General features: G+C 46.9%; 1 protein-coding gene across 1 annotated transcript in view; it reads left to right on the top strand.

Annotated features, from left to right (window-relative positions):
* Nucleotides 1–22,340, top strand: part of CFB (complement factor B) — a 30,112-nt gene that overhangs the window by 2,064 nt on the left and 5,708 nt on the right. The window contains exons 2-15 of the mRNA XM_079961170.1: nt 1,547–1,753; nt 2,663–2,848; nt 3,948–4,121; nt 5,326–5,421; nt 7,622–7,758; nt 9,954–10,092; nt 11,426–11,578; nt 12,709–12,804; nt 14,868–15,005; nt 15,640–15,737; nt 18,399–18,516; nt 19,101–19,251; nt 19,883–19,962; nt 20,360–20,478. Of these exons, the coding sequence (XP_079817296.1) occupies nt 1,547–1,753; nt 2,663–2,848; nt 3,948–4,121; nt 5,326–5,421; nt 7,622–7,758; nt 9,954–10,092; nt 11,426–11,578; nt 12,709–12,804; nt 14,868–15,005; nt 15,640–15,737; nt 18,399–18,516; nt 19,101–19,251; nt 19,883–19,962; nt 20,360–20,478 (1,892 nt within the window). The remainder of the gene's footprint in view (nt 1–1,546; nt 1,754–2,662; nt 2,849–3,947; nt 4,122–5,325; nt 5,422–7,621; nt 7,759–9,953; nt 10,093–11,425; nt 11,579–12,708; nt 12,805–14,867; nt 15,006–15,639; nt 15,738–18,398; nt 18,517–19,100; nt 19,252–19,882; nt 19,963–20,359; nt 20,479–22,340) is intronic.

The raw sequence follows: 22,340 nt of genomic DNA, 5'->3' as shown, positions 1-22,340 counted from the left end.
CAAGTCCTAGGCTCTGTGGTTTAACCCACAGCGCCACCTGCATCCCAGAAGCTTGAATAGTCTCCCATAAATGCAATTCCCTCCGTGGAAAATACAAGATGTCAGGGAGAGAGGTTCCAGCTTAGGCTCTTTGCTGTTACTCTACTTATCTGTGCACATGGATTCTGGAGTGGTGCAGCTTAGCCATAAGGGTTACAAACGCCATAAAAACCAGATTGGAGTCTATGTTTCTTTTTTCGGCTTTACAATTTTAAAATAGAAAAAGTAGTTCCGAGCAATGTTTTGGGATGGGGGCGGGATACCTGACTTCAGGAAATGTGTCTGTATAAACAGAGTCTTGGATTAGCCATTATACTAAATACACTAAGCTGTACGGTCAGTGAACAAAAGTGGAGCTCTTGCGGTTCTTGCGGATTTCCCAACGAGAAGAATAAATCAACATTGCACCATCTGTGTCTTTGTGTGCCTGCTTGCGTTCGGTAGATAGCAGAATGGTGAATTCAGATTTGGGAAGGGCAGGATCCTGTGGTTTCCTCAGCTATGAAGCATGTTGGGAGGCTGGGGACAAGGCCTGGGCCTGTTTCTCCTCATGTTCCCTCATGTATAGTGACTGATTGATCTAAAAAGCTGCCACCTCTTATATTTCCATATCATTTATGATGTCTTCTAAACTGGTGAGAAAGCTGATGATTACCTATATATTTCCAGATGGAGGCAGCAACTATGTGTGTAGCTCCAAAGCTTTTGTGGGCACCAGGGGAAAACCTCAAGGGCACCTTTGTGCCCATGGGCACCAGGTTGGCTCCCAGTATGTTTCCGAGCACAATTCAAAGTGTTGGTGCTGACCTTTAAAGCCCTAAATGGCCTCAGCCCAGTATACCTGAAGGAGCGTCTCCACACCCATCGTTCAGCCCCATGAGGTCCAGCTCCGAGGGCCTTCTGGCGGTTCCCTCATTGCGAGAAGTGAGGTTACAGGGAAGCAGACAGAGGGCCTTCTTGGTAGTGGCGCCCGCCCTGTGGAATGCCCTCCCATCAGATGTCAAGGAAATAAACATCTATCTGACTTTTAGAAGACATCTGAAGGCAGCCCTTATTAGGAAGCTTTTAATGTTTGATGCTTTATTGTATTATTATTATTATTATTATTATGATGATGATGATGATGATGATGTTGGGAGCCACCCAGCAAGATGGGTGGGGTATAAATAATAAATTATTATTAATTATTATTATTAATAGCAACCCCAGAAGCATAGCTGTCAACTTTTCCCTTTTCTTGCGAGGAATCCTATTCGGAATAAGGGAATTTCCCTTTTAAAAAGGGAAAAGTTGACAGGTATGCCCAGAAGTAAAATAATGGCAGATATCATAGGCAGGCTCCAAAGCAGAATCTGGCCACTTATGAGTGTCTCTTTTTGGCATGTTAAGAAATCTCAGTCAGCTGGAGCAATGTCTGCACTTTGATGTGCACAAGCAGGTTGTGTGGGCTGTCAGTGGTGATCTGAACCTTTTTCTTCTTTTTAACTTTCTTCTTTTTTCCCCTCAGATGCAGCGGATAATGCCTGTGACCCCCAAACAGCTGAGATTGCTGGGGGACAGTACACAGTACTGGAAAACGGCACTGTGCTGAAATATGAGTGCCCAGATGGGAAATACCCATACCCTACAGACTACCGGTTTTGCCAGTATGATGGGACATGGAGCCCCATGCAGAATGCACTGAAAAGCCGCGTCTCCAAGGCCAGTTGCCGAAGTACGATAGAGCACTCAAATATGCCAATTTATTGTTAATCTAGACATTTGTAGGGCAAATGCATCTGTTCTTGCTTTCTGATTTTGCCACGGCTAGTCCTCCACAAATGTTACCTTTATCTATTATTTTCATATGGTAAATATTAATCTTTACCAACTGATCGGGGGACATAGACCTTGGCCTGCTCCTGTGTCTTTTAACAGCACCTGATTCTGCCAAACGCAGCAACGACAGGGAAACATTTCTCTGATGTGGAGATATGCATTGCAGCGCCTGCTAATATCTACAGTTCAAGCTGCAGTTAAAGACTTAGGACTGTGGGCTGCTAGAAAAGTTGGCACATCTGATAAGATCTGGCAGCTCCTCCAGACAACTTCTTTATTAAGCATTCCTCTTGGCTTGCTTGCACAAAGCTTACACAGTGGTTAGAGTATATCCAGTCTTTATTGAGGTTTCATTCTGATTTGCTTGCACATCTTCCCGTTTATCGCTAGTTTATCTCACAATCTTTAATGCATTTCACCGTCACTTACCAAACTGCAAAAAGCCCAGTTCTTTTAATAAGTGGATTTGTTGTGCTACAACAACTGGGCCTTTTGATCCACTTTGAATTGTGCAAACCTCAAGTTCTGGTATGTACCTCCTGATGTCTGAGTTTTTACTGGTGTCCTGATGGCCTTTGACTTCGAAGTAGCGCATCAGACGTCGCTGTGAGAATTGCAATTTGAGCCTTCTCCAACTTTTCAAATAGCATTTGGGGCTGGAACAGGCTCAGAGGACCAGGACAGGATTGGCTTCATATGGCAGAATCTGAGGATTGTATGGGGGGTGGGGAGGAGATGTTTGATTGGTCAGAGGATGCAGACCAATTACTAGATCCTACTTACTGACATTTGCAATTCCTTCCAGACATCACCTGCTCCAGGCCTCTGGATTTCGAAAATGGCCTATATGAGCCCCGCCAGAGGTCCTACAATGTAGGCCAGGAACTGAGGTTTGAGTGCTACCAGGGTTATACGCTGCGGGGGTCGCGTAATCGCACCTGCCTTCCCAATGGGAAATGGAGTGGAGAGACAACCATATGTGATGATGGAGGTGAGTTTAGCATGCATTTACTGGCAAGCTCTGCCAGTTTCCTTTTTGGGGAGAGAGGGGTTTCATTTTTCTTCGCTTCCGTCTTCTGATTCTATCCATCTGGCACCTTCTGTGTGGTCAGTCAAGACCTGAGTCACTATATGAAACCAATGCAACTTGCACAAACTCTGCTCCTCTGCAAGCCGCAATTGGTAAGGTAAGCCCTTGCAAGAACGTGAATCTCTAGATCGAGATCCTTGCAAAGAGTGCAACTTTGCTGCAGGTCACACTATTTTTCACAAGAGGTCGACTGCAAATCTGTTAAAAAGTGTTCAGCTGCTTTTAGCTTTTATAATATTGAACAGTGGCGGGGCGGCACTGTCTTTGCTGCATGCTGAATATGAGGATTCCTGAAATAACAGGCACTGTGAATAACTAGGGAAGGGGGAGTCTACATCTTTGGGAGAGTTTTGGGCATTGGCAGATAGCTGTTGCATGCATACAGCAGTTCCGAGACACAAAAACATGTTGTTGTTTAATCGTGTCCGCCTATTCGTGACCCCGAGGACCAGAGCACGCCGGGCACTCCTGTCTTCCACTGCCTCCTGCAGTTTGGTCAAACTCATGCTGATAGGTTCGAGAACACTGTCCACCCATCTCGTCCTCTGTCGTCCCCTTCTCCTTGTGCCCTCAATCTTTCCCAACATCAGGGTCTTTTCCAGGGAGTCTTCTCTTCTCATGAGGTGGCTAAAGTATTGGAGCCTCAGCTTCAGGATCTGTCCTTCCAGTGAGCACTCAGGGCTGATTTCCTTAAGAATGGATAGGTTTGTTCTTCTTGCAGTCCATGGGACTCTCAAGAGTCTCCCCCAGCACTATAATTCAAAAGCATCAATTCTTTGGCAATCAGCCTTCTTTATGGTCCAGCTCTCACTTCCATACATCACTACTGGGAAAACCATAGCTTTAACTATATGGACCTTTGTTGGCAAGGTGATGTCTCTGCTTTTTAAGATGCTGTCTAGGTTTGTTATTGCTTTTCTCCCAAGAAGCAGGCGTCTTTTAATTTCATGGCTGCTTTATAGCAACAGCTACATAACTGTGATTCTGTTTTCCTACCTAGCGGGCCACTGCCCCAACCCTGGCATCCCCATCGGTGCCCAAAAAGATGGCACCCAATATCGAATTGAAGATCGAGTCCACTACAGTTGTGACAGAGGACTCTCTTTTGTGGGATCCAAAGAGCGGATTTGCCAAGAATCAGGAGCCTGGAGTGGATCGGAACCGGAATGTAGAAGTGAGCTGGGGGAAACATATGTGGTCTGGAATTGGAGGTTAAATCCTGGAGGAGTGGACCAAGAACTGTGACCATGTTAGGGATGCCATACATCAGGAATTTCCAGGACAATGCTGGGATTTGGTTGCCAAAAGTCACATCCAGGCGGAATTTCCGTCAGCTGATTTAAATGTCTGGGAAAACCTATTGTGGAAGTGTGGTTTTTTACCGAATTTTTCAAAAAATAATAATCAAAAACTGGTATTTTGGGGGGAGATTTTGCAAAAACAAAACAAAACACCTCAACAACTGACCCAAAACAAAAGTTTCTACTTCCTGAAATATGGCAACCCAAGTTTACCAAAAATAAATTATACTGGGGAATAACCAGCTTTCACTTCAGATTTGTTCATGCATTGAAGGTTGACATGGATCGCATATAATGGCCAGTCATGAATGTGCTTCAGGCTCATGTGCTCTGACTTCCCTCCTACCCTCATGCAAGTCTAATTTCCTTCCTCCCTTCCTGGTTTTGAGCAAACTGTAGTTTACCATGAAACCCAAATCCAACAAACTGCAGTTTGCATCCGCATCAGAACTGGAATCCCATTTCAAACTGTGTTTCTAGTTCCATTTTGCAAATGCAAGGGAACGATGTTTTGGGGTAACTATCAGTTGTCTGGGGACGCGGGTGGCGCTGTGGGTTAAACCACAGAGCCTAGGACTTGCGGATCAGAAGGTCAGCGGTTTGAATCCTTGCAACGGGGTGAGCTCCCGTTGCTCGGTCCCTGCTCCTGCCAACCTAGCAGTTTGAAAGCACGTCAAAGTGCAAGTAGATAAATAGGTACCGCTCCGGCGGGAAGGTAAACGGCGTTTCTGTGTGCTGCTCCGGTTCACCAGAAGCGGCTTAGTCATGCTGGCCACATGACCCGGAAGCTGTACGCCGGCTCCCTTGGCCAATAAAGCGAGATGAGCGCCGCAACCCCAGAGTCGGTCACGACTGGACTTAATGGTCAGGGGTCCCTTTACCTTTACCTATCAGTTGTCTGATTCGTGGGATGGGGTGGGGGGAAGCCAACCATATCTGGCGAGATCAGAGGCCCCCATTCTTTGACCTTTATCCTTTTCATCAAGTTTGCTCAAGCTGGCTTCAGAATCTCCTTGTGCGAACAATTTCTTAACACTCCAGATTGCTAATTCCCTGTCTCCCCCTTTTCCTCCCCAGACCCTTTCACCTTTGACACTCCAGAAGAGGTCTCCTCCAAGTTCATCTCATCCCTCACTGAAGTGGTCGAGTCTGCAGATTCCAACAGAAATATTTGTAAGTTTCTGGGAGCAAAGTGGGGTTTTGTGCAAGGATACCCCTGGTCCAATTTGCAGGTGTGGGACAACCACATTGTGAGATGCTCCCCATTTTCCTGAGTGGTAAGATAACCCAGGAAAGTGCTACCAAATTTCCTTTGGAGCAAACAGCACTAGGGACATTGCTTATTTTTGAGATAGTACTCCTTTCCTCTATAGTTTGATTAGGTGTGTTTGCAATGGTTTCTTTTTGACAAATATATAAGCAGGGTGTGAGCTGAGCAAAGGCAAACAGCAGTACCTCGGGTTACAACCGCTTCAGGTTGCGTTTTTTCGGGTTGCAGACCGCCGAAACCCGGAAGTACTGGAATGGGTTTCAACGGTTGCGCTTTGCACATGCGCAGAAGTGCTGAATCGCAACCCTCACGTGCGCAGACGTGGGTTGCGAACGCTGCGGGTTGCAAACGTGCATCTTGCACAGCTCACGTTCGCAACCCGAGCGTCCACTGTACTCCTGTGAGGCAGAAGATCCCACCTAGGGGGTGTTGGAGAATTCGACCAAAAAGGGGAAATGAGAGCAGAAATTTTCAATGTTTACTTACTTATCCTATGGCCTGAACAGAGCTCAATCCAGCCAACATGATTGTTGTTGTTGTTGTTGTTGTTGTTGTTGTTGTTGTTGTTGTTGCTGCTGCTGCTGCTGCTGCTGCTGCTGCTGCTGCTGCTGCTGCTGCTTTTGGTTTGGAAATGATACATAATTTATTTGGGGGTTTTCTCCACCTGTATTGGGTTTCCTTTGCATTGAAACGAATGGGGTGGAATAACATAATCACAATGTAACTTACTTAATTGACACTATTGTGTAATTAATTACGTAAGTTACCTCATTTCTTCACGGTGGACAGGAAGAGGAGTTACAGCTGAACAAAAACAGTGCAACATGAGGCGAATTCTTTCCCCCCTCTTTAATATTTCCCTGTACCTTTGCAAACCTTGGGAGTTATTCTTGGGTGTGGATGGTGTTGCCTGACCCACGTAAGCAGCAACCCTAATGTCTGAAGTTCTACTAAAGAGTAGGCCCATTGCCTCTCTCACCACCAAAGGAACACAAGTGAACAGCAGAGAACCTGCACAAGCAACGCTGACACAAAAACCCACATATCATAGCTGTCAACTTTTCCCTTTTCTTGTGAGGAATCCTATTAGGAATAAGGGAATTTCCCTTTAAAAAAAAGGGAAACGTGGACAGCTATGCCACATATATTAAGTAAAATAGAAACATCACCACCTGACCCACCCCCACTCATCTTTTCCCCCCTCCACCTCTTTCCCCCTATTCTTCCTAATGTCTCAACAAATGAAACCGATTTGTAAAAAAAAAAAAAAAAAAGTTACATGGGGGGGGGGAATACGAGAGAGAGATATTGCACATACCTTTGTAAATCAAGAAAATCTTTAATAAAAATACATTTTAAAAAAAGAGTAGGTAAAGGTAAAGGGACCCCTGACCATTAGGTCCAGTCGTGACCGACTCTGGGGTTGCGGCGCTCATCTCGCTTTACTGGCCGAGGGAGCCGGTGTACAGCTTCCGGGTCATGTGGCCAGCATGACTAAGCTGCTTCTGGCGAACCAGAGCAGCGCACGGAAACACCATTTACCTTCCCGCCAGAGCGGTACCTATTTATCTACTTGCACTTTGACGTGCTTTCGAACTGCTAGGTTGGCAGGAGCAGGGACCGAGCAACGGGAGCTTACCCCGTCGCGGGGATTCGAACCGCCGACCTTCTGATTGCTAAGTTCTAGGCTCTGTGGTTTAACCCACAGTGCCACCCGCGTCCCCCCCCCCAAAAAAAAAGACTAGGCCCATTGAAATCCATGAACCTAAGTTAGCAGTGTCTATTATCCTCAATGGATTCCCTCTGAGTAGGACCAAGACAGCTCAGAGGAAACAAGGGGGACGACCTGCAACAAAATGTAGTCTGGAGTGCTGTTGTTCAGGATTTCAGTTACTTGTTTCTATTCTCCCTCCCTGCCTTTCCAGTTTTCACACACACACACACACACACCCCTTGCATCAAACATTTGGCATCCCATGACCACTGAGCATGTTCAGTCCTCAGTGGGCTGTTTGGTTGGTTCCTTCCCACTTTTTTTGGGGGGGGGGGGGGTTGCTAACCTTTGCTGATACCTCCCCTCTTGTGGCTCTTTCCTCCCCACAGCTGCTACAGGGAAGCGTAAAATCAAGATTGAGGTTGATGGCTCAATGAATATCTACATTGTCCTTGATGCCTCCCGGAGTATTGGTCAGCCAACATTTCGCAAAGCTCGGGATGCAATCATCAAGTTCATCGAGAAGGTGTGGTAGGCTGAGAAACTTTCTGTGTTCTCCCTTTCCCCAAGAAGAGCAGCATGGGATCAGTGTAGAAGCAGAGGTCTGCTGTAAAGCCCCTACTCTATTTGACTAGGATCATCAGTGGAATAAAAAGTTGTCAGATCTGGGTGGAAACCTTGGTGGGGAGCAAAGCTGAATGGGAAGGAGGAAAGGAACCAGGCTCCAGGCATCTGGGTTCTGAGTCTTGGAGGAGGAGCTGACAGTTAGTCCAAATAGGCCAAAAGTCAGAGTAGGTGAGTGGTTCGTAACAGGGGGGTGAGTTCCAGGACAAAGGTCCCAGAAGAGGATATATAGTCAGTTGGAGAGAGGTTTGGAAGAGAGATTGTTACTGTTTTGTAGCAGCATTAGCACAATTGCAATTGCTCCAAGCGACTTGGTTAGATTTACATCTGCCCTCATCCACCTTTAAACAGACATATCCCATGAAAATATTTAGGCTAGAATAAATCACAGAACTTAGCTTTGCAAATAAGTGAAGATTTTACTCACAGAGTTTTGGTAGTTATAGCAAACAAGCCTACATCCATTAGTAGTAAAAGTAAAGAATAAAAAGAGTTCCAAACAACATAAAAAGAAAGAACTTGGTTTCCTTAAAAAATAATCATGCAGAAGATGCAGGCAGTGAAAATCTATTTTAGAGAGATTCATTTATTTGCAGGATCAGTTGAGCTGGGAGCCATGCTGCAGCTCCAGTGTTTTTTTCCAGGAAAGGCCGAGGGAGAGAGAGGCACATGCTTTCTCAAGAAACAATGCTCTTGTACTGAGGGGAGTAGCTTCTGAGCTAGGGCTTTATAGGGCCAGGTGGGCAAGGATTGGCCATTGGGATCAGCTGACCAAGTAAGCACTCAGAGATGCTGCTAATGCAAGCTAGATGATGCTCTCGATGCACAGATTTTAGGCTGCTAAACTTGCTGTGGTAACAGAGATGGGGCAGGAAGGCAGACACTGGAATCTGATGGTTGGGATTTCCAGGAGAAGATACCAGAATCCTGGCAACTTGCAAGCAGAACCCAACAGTTTGAGGAGGTGAACAGAGTGAGAACCTAGTAATTTCCAGGTTTGGAAGGAACTCAGCACAAAGTAACAACCTTTTCCCCTGTAATTTCTACACTGAGGTGGAAGATGGTTAACTGAGTTCATCCCTCCCTCTCCTGAAATGGTTTCTGGTTGTCCTCAGAGATGGAACTCACCACGAAAGCTGTCTGCCAACCTGAAATGTGCAAAACAACAACAACATGTTACGTGAAACATATTTAATAAACACACAAGACGTAACCGGCTGTACTTTTGAATAAAGTACTGTTCATGGTATCAAATTGTAGATTTCAACAGCTACTACTATGCTATAAGATCCACTGTCCTCATATCATATATGAGCTTGTACTACTGATGAGAGGGACGCGAGTGGCGCTGTGGGTTAAACCACAGAGCCTAGGACTTGCCGATCAGAAGGTCGGTGGTTCAATTCCCTGCGACGCGGTGAGCTCCCGTTGCTCGGTCCCTGCTCCTGCCAACCTAGCAGTTCGAAAGCACATCAAAGTGCAAGTAGATAAATAGGTACCGCTCCGGCGGAAAGGTAAACGGCGTTTCCGTGTGCTGTTCTGATTCGCCAGAAGCGGCTTTGTCTGCTGGCCACATGACCCGGAAGCTGTCTGTGGACAAACGCCGGCTCCCTCGGCCAATAAAGCGAGATGAGTGCCGCAACCCCAGAGTCGGCCACGACTGGACCTAATGGTCAGGGGTCCCTTTACCTTTACTACTGATGAAGCCCAGGACGGCGAAACAAGGCTAATATTCCATAAATCCTTGTCTTTGTGAAAGGATTCTGTGGAACTGTAACAACCTTTCATGTGGATTGTTGGACTTTATGAACAGACAGGTGGAATAGACACTTTCACATATATGGACCTTGTGCATGAACTGATTAGAGAATGAACTGATCCACTGGGTCTTCTGCATTTTTCGTTGAACTTTATGAGCTACTTCTGTTGAAATCTACAATTAGATACAACAAACAGTATACCTTATTTATTCAAAAGTATAGCCGGTTACGTCTCGTGTGTTTATTGACCTGAAGTGTGCAGCTTGAAATAATAATAATAATAAAAACTGCCATGAAGGTTCTTCCTCACCCTTGACACTCTCTCCTCTCAATATAGATATCCAGCTATGACACTTTCCCTCGGTACGGCATCGTCACCTTTGCCACCCACAGCAAAGAGGTTTTGAGTACGACCAACCCAAAGAGCAATGATGCCTCCTGGGTGATTGAGCAGCTGGAGGCCCTGAAATATAATGGTAAGCTGCATTTCTGACCTCTGCTGGGCAAGAGAATTGAGGGGGGTTGTTGTTGTGCAGCGTTGGAAGGTTTACTGTACCTTTGGGGGACAAATAGCAGCCTGGAGGGGGAATATTTGGCAAATGGCTCCAGACTGCTTCAGCTGCTTTTTTATCAAAACAGAAGCAGCCTGTTTGACTGAAATTTGGCTCAGTTCACATTTAAAGGCAAACCTGTTTGGTTTGCGCTTCCCAGAAACACACACAAACCAAGGCACAGCCGCCCTATGAACATAGCTGTCAAGCGTCCCTTATTTGGCGGGAAAGTCCCTTATCCCAGCGCCGTGTCCCGCTGCTGTCCCTTATTGATGATGTCCCTTAAATTTCCCAGGTTTCAAAGGAAGCAGCTCCTCTCCCTCCCTCCCTCCCTCCCTGCCGGCCAGGGAGGAGGGCGGCTCCAACTGCGTTGCTTGGCTGCGTTGCTCACCCAATAAGGAGTCTAAGAGCGACTGGGGGGTGGAGCTTGCATGCCTTGTGCTGATCAAGTCGGCCGTGTTGCCTGGGGACTCGCCTTTGCTCAGCGCTTCCCAGCCGAGAGGTGACGGTGGTTTTCCTTGCTGCATCCCCTTTGCCGGGTTGCTGTGCTGTGGGAACCACTGCTTGAGGCTTCGTTTGGCTGCTGGCTGGGCTTTCTGCCTTTGGCTCGGAGGGGCTCAGAAGTTGAACATACCTGTGCTTCGAAAATCCCTTATTTTGGCTGCTGATCCCTTATTTTCAAGGCTGCTGGTCCCTTATTTTCAAATCTGTAAGTTGACAGCTATGTCTTTGAAATTCATACTTCAGTAGGATAGCTCAGTTGGTAGAGCATAAGACTCTTAAATTCAGGGTTGTGGGTTCGAGTCCCACATTGGACAAGGATTCCTGCATTGCATGGACCAGAAGACCCTTGTGGTCCTTTCCAACTCTACAGTTCTATAAATAATCTCTGAATTTTGCAATACAGTTCTCCGGCCAAGTATTGTGTACAATAGGTCATTTGCTAGGACCAATTTTGTATAAAAGTGCATCCTTCTTCATGAAAACAATGTACAGTAATGCATTATACTGGGGAAAATGGCTTTGCAAAGAGAAAGTATGCATTTTTAGGCGATTTTCCATGAAGTGATGTGGAAATGTGGAGAACTGAAGCCTGGAAAAATGAGAAACCCAAATTGGCACATTTGCCCATCGTTAATTGTAGAGGCCTGGTTTTTTCCCCCTACAAGGAAGCCCCTGAGGCCTACTGAGGCTTTCCTCAGCTGTCCACCAAGTGGGTTGTTTGCCATGAGCTGAATCCTCTTTCTTCTTCCTGCAGAACACAAGCTAAAGCCTGGAACCAACATTTACAAAGGTCTGGATGCTGTTTATAAGATGATGATCAACCAGCAAGAGGACCAACTGAGGGAGGGGTTGGATCCTGCTCCTATTGCCACCACTACCCGCCATGTTATCCTCCTCTTGACTGACGGTGAGACTGTAAGAAAGGAGGAATGTTACATGCATTGCCACCTCTCCTCCTCCTTTAAAAAAGAAATATTAGAACAATGATTTCAGAAATTCCTTTGTTTATTTTGAATTTCTGTCCCATCCTTCCTCCCAAAGAAGCCCAGGTCCCAGCAAACACATACATGATAAGATGTCTTTAAAAAACAGTTCCAGTACAGGTGCAAGCTGGGAAATACCTCTACTTAAAAGGCCTGCTTCTTTTTACCCATAATGGGTCCACAAAGAGTGCCTCTGAGCATGTGTTCTATTCCTAGGTGACTGCAACATGAGTGGATGGTGGGGCGGGTGGGGGATGGGCTTAACCCAAATCCTGGTTTTGAGAAGATCTCTCTATCCAGGGACCAATGTTTTTGGCCTGTTTTTAAAGGACCTAAGGATAAGGGATGCGGGTGGTGCTGTGGGTTAAACCACAGACCCTAGAGCTTGCCAGTCAGAAGGTTGGTGGTTCGAATCCCCGCGACAGTGTGAGCCCCCGTTGCTCAGTCCCTGCTCCTGCCAACCTAGCAGTTTGAAAGCACGTCAAAGTGCAAGTAGATAAATAGGTACTGCTCCGGCGGGAAGGTAAATGGCATTTCCGTGCGCTGCTCTGGTTCTCCAGAAGCGGCTTAGTCATGCTGGCCACATGACCCGGAAGCTGTACGCCGGCTCCCTCGGCCAATAAAGCGAGATGAGCGCCGCAACCCCAGAGTCGGCCACAACTGGACCTAATGGTCAGGGGTCCCTTTACCTTTACCTTTTAAGGGTAAGGTGTCCCCGATAATGTGCAAAGAGACTGTTGGCCAAGACTCGCTTCAAAATGGTTCCAAACAATGGCATTTAGCAGAACTTCCAGCTTAACAGGGACCATATTCCTCCTAGTACCAGATGCTGGGGGCGGGGGCGCAAACAAAAGGGGAAGAGGTGTTGTCTTCCGGACCCGCTTGTGGGCTTCCTAGGGGCCTGCCGGAAACACAAGACTGTTGAAAGTGGAGTTTTGTTTGATCCAATGGGGCTCCCTTAATTATGGCCTTGTAGTCTTTCCCTCCAAAAGATGACATTCCAGTACCATCTCTTCTACGCTCACCAAATTCTCTCCCTTTCCCCTCGTCCCAGGAGACTACAACATGGGAGGGACCCCTGTTCCTGTCATTGGGAGAATCAAGGAGTTCCTCAATATTCCTGGCCAGCCTGCTCGTAATGACTTCTTGGGTAAGACACGTCCCGTAACAATCATGCATGTTGGGCTTTGGGGGGGGGGATGGGGGCGGGGGCGGGAATAGTAAAGGGCAGCAATGACCTAGACCACCATTAGAGAATGGTTTCATAGAATTCCAGAGTTGCGTGGCGAGTTCCCGTCTCCTCGTACTGGAAATAAAAACACATGACACAATTATTTAGGTTAATGGGCAAAAAATGGCCACAACTTTATTGGCTTAGGCATTGGTTGTAACCAACTATCCGGATTCAGCCTGCCTGCTTGAAGTCCGGAAAGGGTTAACCATCAGTAGGGGGAGTCCTGCTGATGCACATCAACTAGGAGCTCTTCCGGGGTCACCGCTCGGGGGTGTGCCTTAGGCCCTCACCTCCATAGGCTTCGGACAGGGCCACGCCCCCCGGAATCCTTTATCGGACTACCCTTCAGTATGCGGGGCAGGTGATGGCGTTTTCCCCCCCTCTTCCATCTACATAACAATTCCCTTACCAATGCCTAACTGCCAATGCCGAAGAAGTTGTGACGATTTGCTACGAGGTAGGCAAAAAACCATCAAGGGACGCGGGTGGCGCTGTGGGTTAAACCACAGAGCCTAGGACTTGCTGATCAGAAGGTCGGCAGTTCGAATCCCCGTGACGGGGTGAGCTCCCGTTGCTCAGTCCCTGCTCCTGCCAACCTAGCAGTTCGAAAGCACATCAAAGTGCAAGTAGATAAATAGGTACTGTTCCAGTGGGAAGGTAAATGGCGTTTCTATGCGCTGCTCTGGTTCACAAGAAGCAGCTTACTCATGCTGGCCACATGACCCGGAAGCTGTACGCCGGCTCCCTCGTCCAATAAAGCGAGATGAGCGCCGCAACCCCAGAGTCGGTCACGACTGGACCTAATGGTCAGGGGTCCCTTTACCTTTACCTAGGCGAAAAACCAAGTGGCTGGAGCCAGTTTGCCAAGTGGAAAAAATTCCTACCAGGCCCCTTAACGGCGACCAACCGAGGTCCATAGCAATGTCGGAAAGAAAAACCTAAAGGGCGGGAGGATGGGAAACCGGAGCAGCTGAAGCAGCCAAAAGAGGGAGATCCCCGGCCGCGCCAGCACTAAATAGCGCAGGCCATGCCCCCAGGCCAGCTGATTGGCTGGCCAAGGGATGACGCAGTCGGGGATTCCTTCAATCGCGCGGAGACTGAGAGCCAGACCCCCGTGCACGTGGAGGGGGCGTGAAGCCCACATCCCCACCCCTCCAGCTCAGAAGTGGCTTTATCCAACCTCGTCCAAACCCCTGCAATGCAGGAATCTTTTGCCCAATGTGGGGCTGAAACCCACGACCCAGAGATTAATAAGAGTCTCATGCTCTACCGGCTGAGCCACTCACAGCTACTTTTCATCTTGACTCATTTTACCTTCCAAATCTACAATTCCAGGATATTTCGTTCATGCTATGATATATCTTAGCTTTGGTCATTCCCACTGCTATCATTTAAGGTGATTTTTTTTTTTTTTTGTCAAGCAAATGTTTAAGCACCAAATGTGGATTGCAGGCTTCATTTACCCTGCATACCATATAAAACAAAATAACTGTGCAATACAATGAAACTGTGTGCATGTACACACACACACACACAGCATAACAGTTGGCATAAATCAATTCAGGGTGTACAGCATCACAAAGAGGACAAGGCCGAAGAACACTGCTCTATGAATCCATGGAGCGACAATGTTTGGCAAGACGTTATCTCTTTGACTTGTTACCATGTGTCCTTGGCTGCATATGCTGGTTTTCACATGCACGGGAGGAACAAATATTTTGCATCTGTAGTTCAGGGTCACAGTCCACTAGGGGATGAATTTATACTTTTGCAAGGGGATCATAAGTCGTACTACGAAAAGGGCATAGAATCAAAGAGGCTCCCTTATTTCAGAGGTACTTCTTCCATGAACTACTGTGGCACAGGAAGGCCTTTTGCCCTGTCACATACTGGTGCTTTTTCTTTTCTTTTCTTTTCTTCATGTGGGAGCCTTAGAAATTCTTGACTCACCCTTGCCTTCCACCCCCACTTGTGCCTAGATGTTTACATCTTTGGTATCGGGTCCATGGTCGCCATAGAGAATGTGAACGCCTTGGCGTCTCAGAAGCCCGGCGAAAGACACGTCTTCAAGCTCAAAGACTATGATGAAGTACGGGATGCCTTTGAAGAAATGATTGGTAAGGCGAACCTCAATTTCCGGGATTTTGGCACTCCCCCGACTTGTCCTTCAACACTTCCTTTCCCAGAAATATCTGACTCTCAGCCTCCTCTCCATTCCTCATCCTTGGTATCTATGACACAGCAAAGATAAGTTTCTCAAAGGCCAACTCAAACGCCCATTTTCCACATCAGCTTTTCTCTCATTGCAGAGGATTCTGGGAAATGTTTGAGAGCAGCCACACGACACTGGCCACTTCTACAGGTCTTAGTGCTGCTCAGCTTGAACAGAAAGTGCCACAATGGCCAGTGCTTGAGTGGATTAGAACCATATGTGAAAAATATTAGCCATGATGGCTACATGGAACTAGGGAACATGGCCTTCCTGAGAAGCTCCTGGCTGGCTGTCGTAGAAAGCAGCGTGTCAGGCCCTTGGCCTCATCCAGTACTTCTTGTGCCCTTTAGCAGCCCCTCAACACTGGCTCAATGTATAACCAAGAAACTGGTGCTCTCAGCTGCCTCCTCCTGTCAGTCCGCACTACTTCCTTTCCCAGAAGAACCCAGGAGTCCTGACCCTTTTGCCTCCTTCTCAACCCACGAGGCCCCTCTCTCCTTTCCTGGGGAGCTGAAGGTGACACCCCTTTCTCTTTTCAGATGAGAGTCAAGTTCTGTCCATGTGTGGTTTGGCCAAGGAGCACACGCAAGCGAGGGACCAAGAGAAGAATCCCTGGCACGTCACAATCAGCATCCGGGTGAGAGCGGAACAAATGAGAAGGAGACAGGGGTTTTCTGCAGTAGCAATCTGATGGAGATCTGGTTCTTTAGTGGCGGTCTGGTGGAGATCTGGTTTGGGTTCATGGCTTCTGGAGCCTCTGAGTAGACAGAGAAGGTTCGACCCAAGCGTAGTGCCAGCTGGGGCATCCCGTGGCACCCCCATCGCTAAGGAGGATCCGTGTGAAACTTGCTGGGTGGAAGTATGGTGTGGTTGCTTATCAACCACAGGGCCTGCTTTCTAGCCACCTCCTGCACAGCACCTCTTTGTCCAAATACAGCAGACCCTCCAAGTGCCCCTATTTTCCAGGGACAGTCCCAGATTTAGACGCCGTCCTGATATCTGATTTGATCCTGGAATGTCCCACTTTTCCTTAGGCCGTTCCTATTTTCGTTAGAGAAATGTTGGAGGGTATGTTAGGATGTCCCTATTTTCATTGGAGAAATGTTGGAGAGAATGGAATAGGACGTCCCTATTTCCATTGGAGAAATGATGGAGCGTATAGAATAAAAAGGTAAAGGACCCCTGACAGTTAACTCCAGTCGCGAACGACTCTGGGGTTGCGGCGCTCATCTCGCTTTACTGGCTGAGGGAGCCGACGTTTGTCCGCAGACAGTTTTTCCAGGTCATATAGCCAGCATGACTAAGGCGCTTCTGACAAAACCAGAGCAGCACACGGAAACGCTGTTTACCTTCCCGCCGGAGCGGTACCTATTTATCTACTTGCACTTTGACATGCTTTCGAACTGCTAGGTTGGCAGGAGCTGGGACCGAGCAACAGGAGCTCACCCCATCATGGTGATTCAAACCGCCGACCTTCTGATCGGCTCCGTGGTTTAGACCACAGCGCCACCCGCATCCCTCACAGCACCACCTATAGAATAGGATGTCCCTATTTTTATCCGAGAAGTGATGGAGGGGACGTCCCTATTTTCATCAGAGAAATGTTGGAGGGGATTCATACAGTATTATGCAGACTGAGGTGAGGGCAGGTGACCCCACCTAGGCCCGAAGTCACCCCCCCCCCCCCAAAGCAGGCTCAAAGCTTCTCAAAGCTTTTCAAAATCATTTTCTCAGCAGCTAAGCATCTTCTCATTTGCTCTGCTGTTGCAAGGCAAAACCGTTACTTTTTATCTGTATAAGAAGGCTTCAAAAAGCTAATGAATAGGCTCTGTTCAAAGCAGGCCTGAGAAACGAATCTTATCTCATTCGGTTGGACATGCTGAACCACTCTCACTCCCCTTTCCTGGGAAAGGTGCCAAGAGTCCACAATAGTCAGATTTCTGTTCATGCTCAGAGGAACTCATGGGGCAGGACTCTGGAAGAAGGAGGAAAAAAGGGGAGGGAACTGGAAAGGGGTATATAAACTCTGTGCACATGACTGTGAACCGGTGCATGCTTTTCGTGAACTATCACACTTGCTCCTTCTACCAGTGCATGGATGGTAGAAATAAAAGCCTTTTTCTCCGAAACTATTCCTTGAGTGTCTGTTAACTCCCACTTCCCTTTCCTGGGTGCAATATTTTTCCCACCCGAGGGCAAAGCCTCATAAGGCTACAATGGTAGGATTCTGGACTGTACCACTAGAGCTCATGCTATCCAACAAGCCAAGTTTAGGATTGCCACATATTTTCCATGGGGCTGGTCCTCTGTTCCTTCAACTGCTGACAGAAATTCAATAGCTATAGTTTCCCCATCCCTGACTCTCTGTGACAGCGATACGGTCCACCTGTTGAATTTCGGCCTTCTGCTTTTTCTTGGCTGGACTTGTGTGGCTTTAAAGGCAGAGGTGACGGCCTTCTTGATGTTGTCTACAGTTGCAATCCTATGCACCCTTCCAGAAAATATAAGCTCCATGGAACCCAGTGGGAGTTGCTTCCACGTAAACATGCATAGGATTGTGCTGTGGGTTGTCTGAGTGTTGCTCTTTATTATTATTATTATTTTATTTGCTCAACACACAACAAAAAAAGCACAAAATGAACCATAGTGAAAGTACCATCAGCCGCACCTTACATAGAGAGTTAATGTAAGTTTCATAATCAATGAACTGTAATGGTCTCTTCTTTATAAACCCGACTTCCCATCTACTCGATAAATCAAATTACCATTCTTTAATGCCCATACATGTTATTACTGCCATCTCACATCACATTCAAAATATGTCAAAACGAACGATATTGCTGGAGTTATTCAAATGTCGCTACGGCTTCTAGGTCAGTATTATTAATTTTCAAATATATTTTAAATACTTCCCATTTTGAAATGAAATCTTTCCTTGGTTTGTTCTTTAATTTTTCAGATAAACTATCTAATTCAGCATAATTCAGCATTTTATGGACCTACTCTTGTCTTGAGGGAACTTTTTCCACTTTTCCACATTGTAGCTATAAGAACCCTCGCTGCCACCGTTGCGTAGAGAAAAATATCATTAATTTTTTTAGGAAAATCCGTGTCAATAATACCCAGTAAATATGCCTCTGGCTTAATGTTAAAGGAGATTCTTAACATCTTTTCGAGTTCTAAATGGATATCTTCCCAGAACATTTAGATTTTATTGCATTGCCACCATACATGATAGAAGGATCTGTCTTAGTGTTGCTCTTACCTGTCTGTTCTGCTTTCCTCTTTCAAATCAAAGCGCGCTGGAAGGGGATTTGAACACTGCAAAGGAGCCCTTGTCTCCGAGTATTACGTCTTGACAGCGGCCCACTGCTTCACCATAGTTGACAAAGCTGAGGAGATCCAAGTCACGTTAGGTAAGCCAAATTCTCTCAAGCTGGGAAGGACCAGAGTTCCCAGAGGGGGGGTGGTGTGAGAGGGAAAACGTGTTGTGGTTTCCTCTTGTGCCTTTTTTGCAGGAACCGGGTGAGCAGAAATCAGAGGGCATGTTTTTGATCACTGAAATATACTCAGAGTCGAGAGTGGATTTCATGCTCTTTATTCAGCTCATAGTGGTGAGGAGGAATGAATGTCCCCTCAAAGTATCTGCTTTATATGCATTATTTACACAAAGGGCTGCACGTGATTGGCTAATTCCGGAATTCTCCTGTAGGCCAATCAGGTTGTGGATTCACTTCCATCTGGAGCTGGATTGGGTGGCTCCTGCAGACCAATCATACTGCTGCATTGTTCTAGGACCAATCAGACTGCTGCATTCTGAATCCTATTGTTCTAGGACCAATCAGACTCCTGCATTTTGGATCCTATTGTTCTAGGACCAATCAGACTGCTGCATTTTGGATCCTATTCAACTCAGTACATAGCAATCACCTGGTGACAAGCACTGCAGGCAGCAACATTTACTGGAACTCTGCATTTAATTCTCATCTTCTCCGACTAGGTGAGAATCAGCGCTTTGAAGTGGCTGCAGTCCGATCGCACCCACTGTACCAGATTGGGAAGCTAAAAGATCGTGGAATCCCTGAATTCTATGATTATGATGTCGCCCTGGTGAAACTCGCCAAAAAAGTCACACCCTCTGTTTCTGCAAGGTGAGGTGGAGACGGAGAGAAAATGTCGGTTTTCCATTGGGACTCAGATTAAAAGGGAGACTCACACCCATGCCCGAGCGAAATATCTGTGTTCTAGGCCCAAGCGAGAAACAATAAGCAGAAAGTAAGCAAGGTTCAGCTGCAGTTTTACAAAACACAAGGGATATGAGATTGTGGTGTAACATCTTGAAAATGTGTGGTATTTAAATATTTAAAAGCAAGCTACTGGTCCTTAATAATAAGTAGAGAAGTGGCGAGTGTTAAGTTGTGGGTGAACATATCAGACGACACAGCGATTCTTCAAACAGCTCTTGTTTATTCACAGGCCAGGACAGAACTGAACTGAAGGGCTCAGTCAGCCTGCTTATTTAGAGCTCCAGTACCACATAACTGTAACAACTTTCTAAAACTATCCAATCACTGAATGTCACTTTTGAGTATCCCCCTGCTGGCCCAGGGTGAGAATTTCAGTACATAACAGCGAGGCAGTGACCAAAAGGCAAACAATAGGGAGCTTTTACACCACCGGAGCAAACTGCAAACAATCCTGATAAGGAGGGAAGTTCTAGGTCCTTCTGCAGGGCCGGTGTTGGTGCTCTGCTAACTTCTCTCTGGTGATTCCTCTCCACAGGCCAATCTGCCTCCCCTGTACGGCTGGGACCACCCGGGCTCTGAGGAAGCCCCACCCACAGACCACCTGCAGGAATCATGGTAAGAAGAGCAGGCCTGTTTGCGTGAATGGCCAACCTACTGCAGAGGTGCCACAGAGGTAGTACAAGCAGCAGACTTTGTGGCATGCCTAGCAAAGAGGGCGTGAGCTGGCTTATTATTATTATTATTATTATTATTATTATTATTATTATATTCTGTCTCATCCTTGATTTGCCTGGACTTGTGGCAGACTTGCCCCAAAGGCTGGCCACCCATGATCCTGACCCTTGCCGGGTTCTCTCTTTTTTCCCTTTCCCCCACCCACCCACCCCCAGTTTCTAGCCTTCCCAGTATACCTCATGGTTAAGAGGAGCCCCTCTGGATCAAGCCCCCAGGCCCATCTTCTCCCCTTTCAACAGCAGGACCCAACCTCTCTGTGCTCTTTTGTTTCCCCCAGAGGAATTGCTCCTGACCATTGGGAACATCCCGTCGTTTTTTGTGACCGACTGTAAACACGAGCATGAACAGGCCAAGGGGCTGTCTCGCAGGATAGTGAAAATCAGGAATAGTGAAAAGGTGAGAATGGAGAACTGCGTCAGGATACCCCTTTTTGACCCGGGGACCACTATCAATATTCAGGCGTCTTATAAAAAATATGCAAGAGCAAGAACCCAAGTGACGACTCTCATTTATTCTCAGGACGGAGGTAGCCAATGTTGTCCTCTCCAGACCTTGTTGGAGTCCCAACTCCCATCAGCCCGCATAATGGTCGGGTGGTGGGAGTTGTGGTCTGCCAACATCACGAAGCCACCAGATTGGCCATTCCTGCTGTAAGACTCTCCACTTCTGCCGTGTAGAATTGCCTCCCTGGAGAGGTGCCTTGCTGCTTGCCTGTTTTATCTCAACAGGCTTCCTCTGGTTGCAAATTTTAATCGCTGCTGGTTTGCTACGCTTTGTTATTTTAGCCTTGAGTTCGGATGTTTTTCTGGGACGCAGGAGGCGCTGTGGGTTAAACCACAGAGCCTAGGACTTGCTGATCAGAAGGTCGGCAGTTCGAATCCCCACGATGGGGTGAGCTCCCGTTTCTCGGTCTCTGCTCCTGCCAACCTAGCAGTTCATGGACCTGCTCCTGCCAACCTAGTCCATGCAATGCAGGAATCCTTGTCCAATGTAGGACTCAAACCCACAACTCTGAGTCTTATGCATAAGAGTCTTATGCTCTAGGGACACAGGTGGCGCGCTATGGGTTAAACCACAGAGCCTAGGACTTGCCTATCAGAAGGTCGGCGGTTCAAATCCACGCGATGGGGTGAGCTCCCGTTGCTCGGTCCCTGCTCCTGCCAACCTAGCAGTTCGAAAGCATGTCAAAGTGCAAGTAGATAAATAGGTACCGCTCCGGTGGGAAGGTAAACGGTGTTTCCGTGTGCTGCTCTGGTTCTCCAGAAGCTACTTAGTCATGCTGGCCACATGACCCGGAAGCTGTACGCCGGCTCCCTTGGCCAGTAAAGCGAGATGAGCGCTGCAACCCCAGAGTCGGCCACGACTGGACCTAATGGTCAGGGGTCCCTTTACCTTTACGGATGTTTTTGTTGATATTTTTGCTGGCAAAAAAAGCAAAAAAGCAGCGCAGAGCTAGAGCTAGAGCATTTTAAAGCACAGACCCGTGCCTCGAAACACAAAAAGGATTAATGGACTATGCTGAACCGGATAAGATGACAGGAAGGATTTGAAACTGGAGGGATCAGAGATTCTCAGAAGACTGGAGTAAATATGTGAACTATTTGAAAAGCAACTGTAATCAACAGATTACGCTAGTAGGATTGCGATAAGTTTTGTAAGGAGGAATATGCAAAATATTGCAGGGAAAGTTTAGGAATAGAAATTATTCGTTAAGGATTAGTAAAAAGTAATAGTGAAATTAATGAAATGCAGATTAAGTGACAAAATTGAAAAATCTTCTGATGTACGGTAGTTGATGGAAGTCCAAAATATTGTATAAGATAAAAATATATGTTATATGATCTTTGGAAATTATATGCAAAATTTAATTAATTTTTTTTTTAAAAAAGAAACACGAAAAGGAGGCCTGGATGAGCCCTAAGCACCAGTGAGCAGAATTTAATTTTGCTTTCTCTCCAATGTGCTGGTTCCCTTTGGCCTTAAGGGAAAAAAATTATGGAGAAACATAATGTAATCGGACTGTTGATGGGGGGAAAGAAGCTTAGTGAGAGCTGGGTGCTAGGGATAATTTGGTGTCTGGCGTCCTTGCTGTCTCCTCTAGGTTGCTTCACTTTGTCCCCACTTCCACGTGCCTAGAAAGGAGGGACCCGAGTGTTTTCCCCTTGCTCTGCTCCTTTGAGGGAAAACCTGCCCTTTAGAAGAGTTTGGATTTGATATCATGCTTTATCACTACTCAAAGGAGTCTCAAAGCGGCTAAC

The sequence above is a fragment of the Podarcis cretensis genome, assembly GCF_951804945.1.
Source record: "Podarcis cretensis genome assembly, chromosome: 2".
Taxonomy (NCBI): domain Eukaryota; kingdom Metazoa; phylum Chordata; class Lepidosauria; order Squamata; family Lacertidae; genus Podarcis; species Podarcis cretensis.
This window is presented reverse-complemented; position numbering and strand designations above follow the sequence as displayed.